Source organism: Aythya marila (genome assembly GCF_965140915.1).
Source record: "Aythya marila genome assembly, chromosome: 5".
Classification (NCBI taxonomy): domain Eukaryota; kingdom Metazoa; phylum Chordata; class Aves; order Anseriformes; family Anatidae; genus Aythya; species Aythya marila.
This window is the reverse complement of record NC_139046.1, coordinates 36,437,688-36,453,335: the sequence shown is the minus strand read 5'-3', so window position 1 is coordinate 36,453,335 and position 15,648 is coordinate 36,437,688. Positions and strand designations below refer to the sequence as shown.

Here is a 15,648-nt window from a genome sequence, read left to right as displayed (position 1 = left end):
CTGGGAATAACTGCAAGCCTGGGATGTCAGTAACCCCCTAGGAAATCGATAATTTATGTAACTTGGCTGTATTTCTCTTCGCTGCCTGGCATGTATGTTTGCTTTAAGATGTCTCATAAGCTCTGGGGTACTTCCAAGAACATGTGTTTCAGGGAGGAAGGCAATGAAACTCCTGCATGTTTCTTAGTGTTTCAAATACAAGTGTATACCTTTGAGAATCTAGGCTGATGCTGTTGAGAAGGTGGTGTATGTGGTTATAATACCTGTTCCTAACAAAATGTCAAAAAATCGTTAAGAGGATCTTTTATAACCTTTTGGGAAGCTTCAATATATCCACCATGTGCCACCCACCTTTGAATACTTGCAAGGAGTAAATCTGTCTGCCCTGGCTTTGCTGTGTCCTTTGAAATCTGCCCAGCCTTAATTGGGCTGAAAAATCCTCTCCATTGTTTAGTTCATGTGCCTCAGAAAGTGTCGGACAGTGTGCCAAAGTAATACCCAAACAGTAACGCTAGCCTGGGGCTGGGCCACACAGCAGCATGCAAACATCACTGAAGGTTAAAAGCAAGCAGCCTGCTTGGGAAGCGTGAGCTGGCAGGAGAGCTGGAGCAGGCTGCCTGCTCCCCAGCCCTGTGCTGAGCCCTCACAGCACAGCCGTGCTCTGAACTGCTCCTCTGCCCGTCTGCCCGCACCCTCCAGCTGCAGAGCAGAGCCAGGGTAAGCCTGCTCTTCTGTCACAGGGGAGGTGTAAACTACTTGTGATGTTCTCGGGTGCTGTGGTGTCAACCTAAGGGAGAAGAGGGAGGAAAAGGAGGTGACTAATTCTGCAAGCTCTTCTTTTAAGAGGAGGACAAGTCAGGAATCAGCTGCTGGAATCAGCTAAAGCTCTGGTTTAGGGGCCTTGTGCAGCACGTTGTTCCCAGTGTGACTCTGTGGCGCCCAAAGGGCTGCGTCTGCTGCAGAAAAGCCCTGTTAGCCACATCTCCGTATCTCTTCCCCTGACTAACAAAGGCCTTAAAAGCAGCATTGGGGCCAGCCTGCTTGTGCTCCTCCGGAAACGGGAAGCTCGTGTGCAAGTGTGGGAAAATTCCTGCTGGAGCAAGGCGGCGTGTGGGAGGCTGGGCCGGCTGCTGAGCGGTTCCAGATGCCTCCTGTGGCCTAAAGGTGCCCAGGGAAGCTGTCCCTGGCTTGTGGTAACAGGAGGGTTTCCCAAAGCTCGCTGCCATTGCCCAGGGAGGTGCTTGTTAAATGGCTGAGGGTATTTCTGGTGCTCAGACGGGTCCCTGCCATTTAGCAGGGAACATCTCTGTCTTGTAGAAGCAGCAGGGCGTTTCTGTGTGCCAAAATGTGTAATGAGGCTGCGGCTGCAGCTGATCTGAAGTGTTGGACAGGCTGTAAGTTTTAGCCTCATAAGGTAAAGTGTTAAAACCTGGGTTACAAAATTGGAAATGATTGCAGAAAGAAAAAAAAACGCAGAAGAGGCAACAGTTAACACTCGTGAGGGACAGGACAGTGGCTTCTCTGAACCTTATTTAAGGATAAATCTCCTCAAGAACAAAGTCTTATTGAAAGGCTACTGCTTAGACCCCTGTTAACCTTTTCTCTCAAGAAGTAAATTGAATTGCAGTTACAAAGCTGGCAGAACTCATGCCAGAGGCTTATTGGCTTCACTCAGCCCTTCATCCTGGGGTTTGCTGGCATTTACAAGGCGCTACCAATGATGCATTCACACATGTGATTAGGTTCAAGGGTCACTCGCACTGCGACAGGATAGCAAATTTTTCCATAGTGAGCAAGTCTCAAGTTTTCTTACTCTTCGTAGGTCCTGCACCAAATCCAGTTAACTGAAGTTTGCCCAGTTGGGTTTCTCACCTGCAGGCAGAGCCTGCGAGTGTGTGCTCCAGGGATTAAGGCAGGCCTGGATAAACCATACTGTGGTAGAACAGGGAGGGTGGGTTGCTTGGTTTTCCATGCCCCAAAATATCTCTGGAGGGATCTTTGATGTATTTTCTTCTGTGAAGCTTGAGATCCGGATTTAAAGGGGAAAAAAACTGGAATTCTCACTCCTTCAATTAGGTAAATACATAGCATGGGAGCGTATTGGGGCGGTCCTGCAGAGTCACCAGGAGCTGCCAGAGGAGATGAAATCCTAAGCAATGCAAATATCCTGTTTTCAGTGCAGTTTCCTCATTTGTGGTTTGTTGTTTTTATTTGAATGGCAACTGAAAATTCTGTGAGAAATTTTCTCACACTTACTATGTCAGTACCCATCAGGGAAGATGCAAGAAGAAATGTAAAATGCTTTCAGTACTTCAGTCCTCCTTGTAGGTAAGCAGAGGGTTATTTTAGAAATATCTTTTTTTTTTTTTTTTTTTAATATGCTAGAATATGTGGTCCTACTGCAGCAAAGCTCTGTTCTCATAGCGTCATGGTATATTTTTATGAAACAGCTAAAATCTTGTGAGTTTCCAGGGTACGTTTTGGGGCAGTTCTGTATCTTGACATTGTATCCATAGCACAATGGAGTGCTTGCATCCTGCATTCATTTCAGTAGGAGGAGGTCTTGCCCTTTTTTGTCAGACTTGGAAGGCTAATTGGGAAGCCTGGCTGTTGGCTTCTCCCCCCAGTCACTAGTGAAACAGCTGTGGGGAAAAGATAGCATCAAGGATTTTCTGGGCCTCTCCTGTACAGAATCCCAGTTGTAACAAACTTATACATCACTGTACAAAAATATCACCAGTTTGATGCCTGCCAGCTAGACTGCACAACCGGGATAACAAGCAGTACTTAGCAATCACAAAAGACATGTTGGAGGTGAAACCGAGCAGTGTTCTGTGTTGCTGTGTAACAAACCGTAGTTTTGGTAGTTTCTTCTCAATATAGCGAACCTTCATAGGTGGAAGTTTGCCTGTGTGCCACATCTGTTGTGTAGCAGATGTCTTCATCTGAGATAACCTCTGTGATGCTTTCTCTTTCCAGATTGTCCCCAGCCACCACAGCCTGAGAATGGAGGCTACAAATGCCACCCTAGTCCCTGCAACGACCCCCTGACTTCGGGCAGCGTCATAGAGTACCTGTGTGTTGAAGGCTACATGCTGAAAGGAGACTACAAATACCTGACCTGTAAGAATGGAGAGTGGAACCCCGCCATGGAAGTCAGCTGCAGGCTCAGCCCGGGTGAGTACTCGCTCAGTCCAGTGGGACAGTCAGAGTTGCTCTTATACTGGCTCTTCAGATTCTCCCTAGATAGTTGGTGTTGTGCTGGGGCAGTCCATACAGCTGCACTCATTGCTCCAGCAATTCCACGAATGTAACTCACAATTACAGCCCTTTGTTAAAAATGCCCCTTCTGTAACAGCCCATCTGATGCTAGCTCAGAGTCAGTCGTGCAAGGAGACATCCCACGGGAAGGAGTGAAAAGGAGACAACGAGTTACAGAGGTGGAGTCTCTTTGGCAGCTCTCATCCCAGAAGCGGGGCAGGCCCTAAAATCGAAGCATTTTCCATGCTGTCCCTCTTTGCCCTTGATAGATTTGACAGTACCCTCCTGTCCACATATGTGAGAGTGTGTAGAGCTGATATCCTTTGCAAACAGGGTAACTAGCTGTTGGCCTCCTGTGGCAGAGCTTCGTGGTGCTGCTTTGCACTGCACTGGCAGGAAAGGACATTGCTGACAAATGATTTCTGCTTGTCTCCATATGGAAGTGCACAGCTTTTGTTTTGTGGGTCTCTCCCAGCTGAACAGGAATTCCTCCATCAAAGCAGGAAAGTGAAAAGATTTGCAGGAAAATGTTCATCATACAGCTCTTAGTTGCCAGCTGTTCTTCTGCTTTTAAAAGCATGTGTACTGCATAAAAGGAGAAGGCCCTCCCCTCTTCAGTTTTGGCCTGCTGGTAGAGTTCTAAAGCTCAGTCATCCTGAGACAGCAAGATGTGTGCTCTGGGATTTTGTCTTGTAATCCCCAAAGCAAAATTTGTTAGCCTAATCAGAAGGAAACAGAATATCATCTTCAAGCCCCTTGTGGAGCTCACTGCATATCTGTGAACTCCGGAACACTGCGTCCTGTCCCAAACGCTGTTGTCTTGGTGTCTCTGTCACAGCCACTCCAACAGCCCCTTCCTGTGACGAACAAGGAAGGGGAACTGGGAGTTCACCTGGCAGCAACTAGATCCCAAAGAGGCTTTTCGAATGCAGCATAGGCTTCCTTTCTGCAGTGGTCCCCCTTCCCCTTGCTGCACCCAGGCGGCAGAAGAAAGCTTTGCAGGTCGAGCTCCCTGGATGGCAATCCTGCATAGCAGCACTTGGTCTACATCAGGGCTAAAGGAGTTGTGTTGTGATGAGCCGCAGTCCCTCAGATTTCTTTAGCATCCTGTAGGGTTGGTGGCCTTATAAAAATATGGGGCTTCAAAAGCCTGGCCAAGTGAAAAAGCTATTGTTTTGGCAGCACAGTCTTTGCAACAACTGTGTGGGGTCAGAGTCAGCTGAGGTTTAATTAGCAGGTCTCTTTCACGGAGCAAAAAGGAGGAGGAGGGCAACTGTAGAGAGAAGAGTGATAGGTCTTTAAATGAGTGGTAATGGGTAACATCCCACTTGTTCTGTAAGGAGTAAATGAAATCCCGAGCAGTTATCAAATGTTTTGTGTAGCTCTGAGCACATCAGTCCTGTAGCCTTTCAGCAGTTTCTTTTATGAGTTAGTGAGCATCTTGCTGGAAACTGAGATGGTGGATGTGCTGAACTGTACCCTGCATGGTGAGCAGTTTTACAGCATTGTGTACTGATACTGAAAATAGAGCACCCCTATCTGCTTACCCTCTTCCCTGTCAGTGTACTCAAAGTGCCCTGAGTAATCATGAAAATGGAAATCCTTACTCGGCCCTACTTACCAGAGGGAAAAATGTACATGAGACATTTTTTCCTGGGGATGGTTCAAGCTAGTTTTGAACCTGTTTTCCAGAAATTTTTCAAAACTAAAACAATAAGTTTAACCCCCAAAAGAAGATGAAGAAAATGCAGACTTTCTTCAGTTTACATGCCTATTTGGGGTACAGATTTCAGGCTGCAGGCTTAAAAACATTGATCCTGTAGCTTTTTTTTTCTTGTGTTTCTGTGCTCTTTCTCACCCTTATCTTTACTTGCAGGTTTGTCCTGCATCCCACTGCAGTTTAAGAACAGTACTCCTGGAGAATGTGATGAATGTAGCAAAAAGGAATTGAGGAATTGCATAAATGGGAATGTCCTGAATGCGAAATGGACAGTAGTATATGCTGATGGGGAGGTGAAGTGTGTAGAGAGCTCTACCAAAGACAAAAGTTAGGAGAGAGACGACACATCCACAGGCAATTGTGTGCTCCAGAGAGGTGAAAGGGCCAGTGTAATGTTCTAGGCATGATGTGAACACTCAGCAACACGAGCTCCTGGCCCTTCTCTGTCTGTTCCCAACTTATTCATGTCTTGCAATGGACCTCTAAAAGACAAAATGTGGTTCTAGTACAGTCATACGGCACAGCTGAAAGGGGGTAGGAAGAGGTAATGTGGACAGGGGATGTGTATCTTACACTGAAAACTCAGCATCCTGAAGCAACACGTCCCTTCCCTCTGTTCCCTGGGATACGTGTTTATGTGAGAAAGAAACTGTGTCTTAATGCCAGGCCAGGTGACTTCCACCCCATTCTTTCAGGGGACTGTTCCATTAGCCAAGAAAACCCATTTTCTGGAACTTTTCCTATTGTTTGGCCTAGTGGAATAGCCTGCTTATTGTGCTAGGCAATTACTTGCATCACTGGTAACATAAGGACATTTTTTAGCTATTGCTCAGCCAGATGTAAATATGACGTGACCCTTAACATAACCTCCCCTCTCTCTGTCCCCATGGCCTCCCTGCATTGCTTTTCTCTGTGTTTGCCCTACGTTTTTGCAGAAGACCCTTATGCTGTGCATGTTTTATGTTCCCTTTACAGCTGATGGAGAGGGGACCTGCTTAAGCTCTGAATTGTCCTCTGTAGGAGAGAACTGTTCTGCCTTGACTGTAGAGGAAACTTGGGCTACTTACATGTGTAACTCTTGAGAGAAGGCAACACAAATGTTACTACTTCCCTATGGCGATGATTTAAGGGAGTGGGTCACTTTACCTTGTATTCCTCTTGCTTTTGTAGAAAAGGACTCTCCGCCGACAATCGGAGTACCCACGCTATCCATAGTAGCCTCCACAGCAAGCTCTGTCGCCCTGATTCTTCTCTTAGTTGTGCTGTTTGTTTTGCTGCAGCCGAAGCTGAAGTCGTTCCATCACAGCAGGTAAGTGTAGCTGGGCTCAGAGACATCCTGTTTCTTTGCAGCAGAAACCCTTGGTTTCCTTGCTCTTTTTCCTTGGCCTTGAATGTTAAAAGTTATGAATCCCTCTGGTCTGGCTATAGGTCAGTCTCCTGCTTCCTCTGGCCTTGGATAGCTGCCAAAGTGTCCAGGTATATGTGCTTCTCCCCCAGTCTCTCTGAGATTGTCTGGTCCTGAATTCTGTCAGTATTGATGATTAGATACACACACAAATCCTGTATGGCTCCCTGCTGGGGGAGGAGAATTCTCCTGGCCTAGGTTTGTGGATGAGAGAAGGGACCCCGCTGTAACATCGCTGTCAGCTGAGGTCAAAAAAAGTCACTGTTGGACTCCTCCTGAATGAACCGCTAATGCTCTTATATAAGAGATGTGGCTGTCCAGCAGCAGGAAGGTTCAAATTCAGTCTCAGGACTCTGACCCATCAGCCAAGGTTGATTCACACGGTGACAATTTAAGAGCTGTCAGCTCTTAAAGCCTTGCCAGCAGTTATCTCACCAGCAGCATAGGTGGTAGAACAGACAGTGCTCGGTGGCTCAGAATAGAGCAGTGTAACAAACTGAAATCAACTGCGGTCAGAGTTCTCTACCTACAAGCAGAGGCTCTGAGTCAGATCTTTGTCAGATTTAGCTGTTGAGGCAGGAGGCATTGTAACCTCTTCAGCTCTTGCCATTAAATCCATCAGGCACTGTGAATTACAGTCCCTGATCGTCTTCATGGCAATTGACAGTAGAACTTGCTTCACCTCAGTAAAACACCATTCATGTTTGTCCAAACTCCCCTAAAAAAGTCAGTGGTGAGCATTAGAGTTCTGCTGTGGCAGAGGTGGGAGGCTGTTCTTGGTAACATACGTATAAAATATAAATGCTCAACTTGTTTTTTTTTTCCCCTTTTGCCCCTTTTTTTTTTTTTTTTTTTTTTTTTTTTGAGGCGAGACCAAGGAGTGTCTGGGGACCAGGTCTCTATCATGGTGGATGGTGTCCAAGTGGCCTTGCCATCCTACGAAGAAGCAGTGTATGGCAGCACAGGGAACTGCATTCCACCCTCGGACTCCCGGGTGCAGATTGTGCTGTCTGAAGGAGCTGGGCAGAATGGAGCCAGAGAGATGCAGCAGCAGGACCAAGGGGCTCGCAACAGCCTTGACAGAGAAGATGAGGCCCCCGGACAGTCTGGACTGTGTGAAGCCAGTGGCTCTCAGCGCTCTGAAACTGTTCTTGTGCATCAGGCTGCTACCTCTTCCTGGGTAGCTGGCATGGCTAGCAGTAGACCTGTACAGAAAGAACTCCAGGATTCAGAAAGCAGTGACATACAGAGCCTTCTATCCCTCACTTCCTCTGAGGAATACACAGATGGTATGTGGCTCGGGCAAGGAGCACTGTATGAGACCTTTTTAAGAGTAGGTTCTGCAGTGTGACCACATAGCATGAAAAGAGCGAGAAATACCCATATGTACACGTCTGGCATCAGAGGAGATTTGGAAACAGTCTCTGTGGCATGTTTCACAACATAACTACAAGCAGTAGTTAATACCTTCTTCTGAAGTATGTGGCTTTGGGGGGAGCCAAGGGCAGTCTGAAAAGACTGTTGGTGTTCTGCTGCTCAGTCTTGTCTCAGCAAAGGCTTTGCAGAGAAATGCCAGCCTCCAGCATTGTGGAGGCCTCTGCATACTGTGCAAAGGCAGTAAAAGAGCTGCACTTGTGGAAAAACAAGCTGGTGAAAGTGGGAGGATATGCCTGAAATACAAACCCCTTGTGATGTTTAGGCTTCTTCATTTTTAGATCACCTTAGTAAACAGCTTACTGCCACAGTGCGTGTGGTGCTGCAGTCCTGGCTTGTGAGAAAACGCAAAAGGGGGGTGCTTGGTACAGGGCAGAGGTGCTGCTCTGTTCAATGGCCCGTGTATCTTGCATTCTTGACTTCTGTTCTGCCCCAAAGGAGTGGCTTTACAATGTGAAGATGCAGTTTAAGATTGCTTCTGCAGAGACTGCTGTGTCTTCAGGCAAAAATAATGTAACTGGCTTGTAGGTAGCTCAGGGCAGCACTTTTTTCTGTGCTGTCACACCCTCTGGCCTTACTAGTGCCACCCAGAAGCCTTGCAGTAAAAATAGTTCAAGGGGATTTCCACTGAAGGGCAGAAGTGGCAACGTGTCCTGAGATAGGCATTAAACCTCTGGTAAGCAAACAGTGGAAACCCCAAAGTGGCACTTACCATAAAAAAAAAAAAATCCACAGTGTAGAAATTAGAGGGTGTTGCCTCTGCACTGTGTCATTTTTATCACTGCCTGGAAATAAACATTGCCTCTGATGCAAGTTGTATGGGTAGTCCCAAATAGCAGGGGACCGTAAGACTTGTGCTTACGGCTCAAAGATGAGGAAGCTGCAGCTACTGGAGTTTGCATTTCTTCAGGTCAGGTAAGGCCAGGTGTGATCCATGTATCCCCAGCCATCCCTGACACAGCAAGAAAATTCTCATCTCAGGCGTTTTGAGAAGCTAAGAGGTTGGGGAGGTTATGGGAAAGAAGAAAGGGAAGTTATTACCCTCTCCTACGCAATATTGGGGCTTTATGGGAATACTTTTTCTTCTTGTGGGACTCCCAGTTCAAGAGGAATGTGGAGAAACTGAACAGGCTCTGTTGGAGGCCTGCCAAGGTAGTCAGGGGCCTGAGAGGGAGCTGGGCGTAATCTGCTGAAACACAAAGAGTAACTTGACAGATTCAGATTGGGCATTAGGAAAATATTTCCTGCTAGGAGGGTAATGCAGGGCTAGGCAGCCAGGCAGAGAGGTGATGGAGAGTCCCTTCTTGGAGACTTTCAAAGCTGGGGGTGGTGCCCTCTGCTGTGCTACGATGGCAGGAAGAACACTGCTTTATCACATAATGGAAATGGGGGCCTGTCTTGCTATCAGCAGTAGATTTTGGTGTGTGTTGAATGACAAAAGTTTGACATTTTCTTTTTTTTTTTCTCTCCCTGCCATTCAGATATTCCCTTGTTGAAGGAAGCATGAGGCCTGCTGTATTTGCCTAGCCTTCTCCCTCTTGGATTTCTTCCTCCTCCCTTCCCCTGCCTTCGGGACAGAAGCACTCTGTGCAGCCTTCCCCATCCTCGCGAGCTGTGCCCTGGATACCTCCAAGCAGAGACGCCCTCAGCTGAAGATCCAAAGGATGTCACCAGGTTGCCTCCTGGATGCACCAGTGGGGCTGGTGCAGCGCTGGCTTCCCCCTTCCATCTGCATCAGGGGCTCAAGGAACGTAGCGGATTTGAGCTCTCCTCTCCTTTTTCCCAGCCAGATGTTTGACGGCAGTCTCTGAGAAGAGCTGCTCTTTTCTTGTGCCTTTCTCCTCCTCACACCGGCTTGTTGCAGCTTATCAGCCTCTCTAGCCCTCCTGCTGCCCAGAGAGGGGCTAAAACCGCTTGCTCACTGGGTGCAGACAGTTTATATATAGGTATATATGTTATATGCTCTTCTTCCAGCATCCTCTCTGTAATAGGGCAGGACAACATGCCTCACTGGGACTGACGCTGGGCTTGGGAGGGATTCCAGTTAAGGGGCAGCCTGTAATACCTAGAAGTGTCTCGGATGAGATGGGCCATGAGGCAGCGTAGCTGTGCAATAACAGTTGAGAATTGCTAGAGCACCGAAAGCTGTGAAGTCCAGCGTGTAGGAATGCCCTCTGCCCTCTTCCCAACAAACAGCTCTGCAAGAGTCTGCTCCTGAAAATCACTTCTGCCTCTTCTACCTGTGTAGCCCAGCTGGTTATGCTGTGTTTCTGGAAGCTGTGACTGGGACTGTACTGTCAATGAAACAGCCCTTTTGGCTTTGGTCCTGTGCCAGAGTAGCTCCTGATGTTAAGATTGTTGGGAGAGCCTTGGAGAAAGGACAGTGGTTCGCAGGGTCCAGAAAGGACTTTCTGTGAGTTGGTTGCATTCACTTAGGCATCAGGGCTGGAACCAAATCTGTGGCCCCGCTCTTCTGAACAAACCCATTTCCAATTGGCTTTCCCCATTAAGGTTGTTCTGCACTAATGCTTAGGTTCCTCTGGTCATTCCTGCAGGCAGAGGTGATGCTTTCAGATGTGGGCTGGAGGCAGTTCACGTGTTTGCAGCTGTCAAGAGAAAAATGCCCATAGGTGGTGAATGCTTTGTGCTGCTGGTGCAATCCCAAATTACCTTCCCAGTCACTCCAGGGACTTTGTTACTCACTTCCTGGGTAACTGCCACCTACGAGGCTGATGTGTCTTCCTAGCTCCATATAGCAAGTCTGCTGTTTTGTCCTAACGGGCTTCAGTGGGCCAGCACAGGAGGGCTTCTTTGTCGTGTGGTCGGGGCACGGCCACATCCACAAAGTCTCTCCTGAACACAACGCAGCCGCCCGTTGCTGCCAGTAGTGCCCAGGGACACCACAGCTGAATCCTGATCGTAAATTTTAAAGACTGCTTTAGTTCTTGCAGCAGGGGAAACAAAATACAGAAATACGTATACCTCTGCCCCCCCCCCCCAGTTCTCTGTCAGAATATCCTGGTGGCTGCTACCAGGACTTCATTTCTGCAGGACACCAAGTTCATCCGGGGTGGGCGATCCGGTCACAAAAGCATGGAAGCTGTAGGGTTCTTCAGAGAGGTTGTCTGGAAACTAGGTTGCATGGAATTGGTTTCAGCAAGAAGAGCTGGCTTCTTAAGGGCAGGTGCTTTGTCATGGGATTCTCAAAGCAACCAGGAGAGTGCCCTGTGAGAAGCTGCTACATTTTTCATTTGAGTTGAAGGAGCAAAATGTCATGGCCTTACACATCGTGTGGTAATTTACAGGTAAACAGGGATACTTCCTTTGCTGCTTTGCTTTTGTTTTCTGACCCTTCCTATCCTCATCCTTGTTGCTCCACAAATATGTTGCCAGAGCACTTGGTAGCAGTGACACAACACCTTTAAAAGAAATAAATAATCACTGCGGCTCAGCTCCAGTTCCAGGAAATGGGGATTGGCCGTGGTGTCCGGCCATGCACCTGCTGCTCCTGTTCCTGAGGAGCTGTTTAATCCCAGGACAGCTGGGATGGCACGTGCATGTGGATGGAAGACTCCTATTTTCCCCATCCCTGTTCAGAGGGGTGTTAATAATTTAAAAATGCAGCATTTTAAACTCCCTTCCCTGTTGCTCACATTATCTTGCATTAACAAGAATTTGGCAAATCCAGTTTGGGTATTTTTTTTGTTCAGTTGGGGTGATGAAAATCCCGTGTTGTTCTACAATGGGCTGTCGTGTTTCGAGTTCAAGCACTGTAGAGGGCAAATGTTTACAGGTCTGTTATTGGGATTTTAGAAAACAAGCATGGGAATGTTCCCATTTAGCTTTTAACTCCTACCTTAAAAATGTTCTGAGCTTGAGCAAATTGTCTTATTCACTGGTTTTATCAGGGCATATGGAGAGACTGAGCGAGTGTGCAAAGCTGAGGGAAAGAGTATGGGAATTTTTTCCTGCTTCCTAACCAGCTCCAAGTAGGACGTGCTTGTTGTGTATTTAAGGTCCTGCCTCCTGAAACTGACCCTGAGCAATCAGGGTGTAAAAGTCAGGTGCATGCTGTCTGCCTGCAGGGAGCCGTCCTTTACCCCAGTACCACCTTGGTGAAAGAATCCTGTAATGAAGCTGGAAGCTGATCCCAAGCCCGACCTTGCCCTGGACGAGTGCCTGTTCAGCTAGCAGAAAGTGTGCACTGTGTGGTCCTGCCTCCGCTCCCTGCTGTAGGAAAGTAAGCAGCTGCCAGGTGGGGAGAAAAAAATCAGTTTGGGTGGGGAAGGGAAGGCAGCTGCACAGAAGAGGGAGCGCTTTAATTTTCTTTCACTTCAAGAAATTCTGGGAAAATAACTCACTAAGAGGAAAAAAACAAATGTGGAGGTGGAGGGAAGCGCACAAGCATCGGTCTTGTGATCAGGCATAAATAGTCAGCTTCTGCTGGCTTGTAAGAGGGTGAAAGAGCAGCTCCCAGGCCGGGCTGCCTGCCGTGCTGGGAGCCCCAGCTGCCTGCCAGCATAAGACAGAGCATGGAAAGGGCTTTGGGGTTACTGCATCCAGCTTGTGAGTTTGCTTCCTTATCAGATAAGGTAGCGTGGCTGGGGGAGGAAGCTAGGGCTTTGTTGTCTGCTGGATATCTTTTCTCAAAGAGGAGTGAGGACTCGCTTTATTTACTGATTAGCAAGTGATTGCTGCTTGGGTTTGCTTTTATTCTGCGGAGGCTGGAGGACTGGGGAGTCCTCAGGGCAGAGACCTAGGAAGATGAACCAAATTGCACAGCCCTGCCTTTACTTATTTATGGTGGGAGCAGGGACCTAGACTCAGAGATCCCTCATCCTGAGCTCTGCCCCCCCAGGAAGGTTCCTTGCCTCTGAGCAGGGTGAGCCCTGTGGGCAGGGGTCACAGGTGGGTGCAGCCTGGATCTCCTCGAGGTGGATGGGGAGTGCAGGGGCTTAGCCTTGCAAGGTGTAAGGTGCTGGGTGATTGGCTTTTTGTTGTTCTTTTGTTTGTTTTCTGCTGGGGTCACAGCCCCCTTACCTGTTTTCCCACCTAAGCCCGACAAAAAGAATTCAAAGGGAGGCATTTTGCTTATTTAGCACTCCCACCATGATCATTTCATCTTCTGTCACTCGTGCAGGGCCTTGTGAAGCTCAAGAACATTAAAATGATCTGATTACATCGGAAGAATAAAAAATAGCACTTATTTGTAAAGTTTCTTTTTCATTTTTGGAGTCCAATATTAAAAAAAATAAATTAAAAGGGCATTTCAGAAATTCAAAGTACAATGTGCAATAGAAAAACCTCCTTACTCTTTTGGTTTCATTTTTTGGATTAAAAAAAAATAAATTCAGCCAACTGCAGTGTTTTCAGCCCAAGTACTGGGCTGGTCTGAGAGAACCAGCAAGTGAAGCTGACAGTAGCCCGTGGGGAAGTGCATGATGAAGCTCAGGTCAGATGATGGGCTGGCTAGGCTTGTGCCAGAGCCTCCTGGCACCTCCTGGTCAGCAGCACTGGTGAGAGCTGTTTTTGTGTGCTCTGGTTTTAATTAGTTTGCAAAGTTTAAGGAAAAAAAAAAAGACGCTAGGAGGAGAGACATTCTGCAGCATGCAAGCCTGTGGAGTTGTTGCTGAGTCAAAACTTGGTGAATTTGGGAGGGAGAGGGGCTTAGTGCATTCCTGTCCTTTTGTAACCATCAGGGAGCTGGCTGTGCAGAACGCTTCCTCTGCACGCATGCTGCTTGTTCACCCCTAGCACATCTCTCCTGAGGCTTCCCCTTTGCCTTTCAGCACCAGCACAGTGACTTTTTTAATGCTTCTGGAGCCTTTATTTGGCCTTTCAGCACGCAGAAGTCAGCTGTGGTAGGAATAAGCTCTCATGGGAGGGAAACATTGTAAGCTGCTCCCAGAGGTGGGTGCCATGGGGCAGTACTGAGGGCTGGAGCTGTGAGGGGGGAGAGGCTCAGCCACTGGAAATAATCTGGGCTGGTCAGGCAATTCGCAGTACAGAAAAGGGAACAGAAGAAGGGGTGAGGGGTGAGGAGGAGCTGTGACTACGAGGAGGGATGCTGCAGCCTAATGAGAGCCAATGCCTTCATGACCAGGTTTTAAGGGAGCTTGTGCTTTTTCTAGATGTAGGAGGTACCAGCAGGCTTGCTGTGTAAAAACATTATCGTACAACTAGACTCACACTGAAATCTCCTTGCTGACCTTCTTAGAGCATCCTTGCAAAACCTGGTTTTACTGTTTTGGTAGCAGTTGTTTTACAAAATCTGCCTTTTTACTCTCTCCAGATTGTCTAGTTAAATCAATTTCATTCTCTGGTTTCTGTATATAAATGCAATAAATCCCATCCATTTTCCACATCTGCCTCACCCTGGCCTCAGCCTTTCAGCCCTTCCCAGGGAACCACGTATTGAACTTGTTCTTTGTGAAAACCTTTGCTTGCAGAAAACGTTTATTCTCTATGAAATGCTTTGAAAGTGCAGAGAGGTTTCCTAGAGCTGGCTTCATCTTAATGCGTATTTTTATACAGGAAATAAGCCCTCTTCCAGTCCTTCATCCCCTCCTACACCAGGACAGAGCACGACATTTCCCACACTTCAGGGCCCTGTGTTCAGCACTGCTTCCAAACTCGACCCGCTGCAGGTTATGTACGGATCTACACGCCCGCCAGAGTGGGCTCTCCTGATGCTTTTGCATTTGCTTTCCGTAGGCTGTGCTTTTGCTTCTGTCCTGGGGTAAGCAAGGACAGAGGCAACTGAGCTGTGCTGGAAGATGTTTTAATTCTGGTTCTCAACTTTGCTTCATTCAGACAGAAAACAAAGCCAAGTTGTCTGTGAGGCAGACATCCTATGATGCAGTGGGTAGACTGCTGGTAGTTGCTGATGCAAATGCAAGGGGAGCTTGATTGCCTTTGGTGCATTAATCTTTTCTTCTTTCCTGTATGTGTTTTTTTTTTTTTTTTTTTTAAATCTGAATTGCACCACTATGGAATTATTTGCGGAATGGTACTCCATATGTATGTGGGATTTGAAATCAGAACCATAATTGATGGTGTGCAGGATGTCACTCAATCAGTTTTATTTTGCTTTATTTTATATATATTTTCTGGTATCCTGTACATTGCAGTGGGTGTGAAGATAGTATTTTAATATTTGTACAAAGTTTAATTTAATTGTTCTATGTATATAACTGCATTTCTAAATTAAAAAAAAAAGTTCTTTTGAAGTGAAGCTGTAATCTGTGTGTGTTTTTTGAACTGCTTGGGCCTCACGGACTGGAGGTGTAGCAGCACTCGGTCAGCAATGGAAGAGGACACAGCACCATGGCTTGGCTCTGCCCTGGCAGAAACGCCCACACCATAGGTTCCTGGGCAGGGGGGAAAGGCAAGAGCACAGAAATGTGAGGGCTGAACACCGTGAGATGAGGGCTGGATGAAAGTTACGGGGAGGCCTCCCGGGGGGAGTAAGGTCGCGTGTGAATTTGATGTCAGGAAGGGGCGTTTGGGGAGTGCTTGAAGCGACTGCTACAGGGATTTCTTGCGGCCCCCGGCGTGCCGGACCTGGAGCCTGGGCTGATGGCTCTGTACAAACAGCCGACAGTCACGGCCGTGCCTCCATCCATCCATGGGCCCTTGGGAGCAGTAAGCCAGGGAAGGCTGGCCAGGCCCCTAAGGGAGGGGAAGGGGAGAAAAAGCTGATGTATGACACGGGAGGACACGAGAGAAGGAAGGGTTGAATTAAGTGGCTAATTAATTTTGGAGAGTAGGTAATGGGAAGAGTAGATATAGGGAGGATGTTATTTTCAGAGGAGAGCTCTCACTGCAA

At 47.6% G+C, this 15,648-nt stretch overlaps 1 protein-coding gene across 5 annotated transcripts in view; it reads left to right on the top strand.

Moving 5' to 3' along the window:
• SUSD6 (sushi domain containing 6) overlaps window positions 1-14,863 on the top strand; it is an 88,328-nt gene extending 73,465 nt beyond the window's left edge. For all 5 annotated transcript variants that reach the window (XM_082762684.1, XM_082762686.1, XM_082762682.1 and 2 more), the window contains 4 exons: window positions 2,980-3,177; window positions 6,152-6,290; window positions 7,254-7,675; window positions 9,302-14,863. In XM_082762684.1, the coding sequence (XP_082618810.1) occupies window positions 2,980-3,177; window positions 6,152-6,290; window positions 7,254-7,675; window positions 9,302-9,327 (785 nt within the window). In that variant the 3' untranslated portion in view covers window positions 9,328-14,863. The remainder of the gene's footprint in view (window positions 1-2,979; window positions 3,178-6,151; window positions 6,291-7,253; window positions 7,676-9,301) is intronic.
• Window positions 14,864-15,648: the final 785 nt, after the last annotated feature.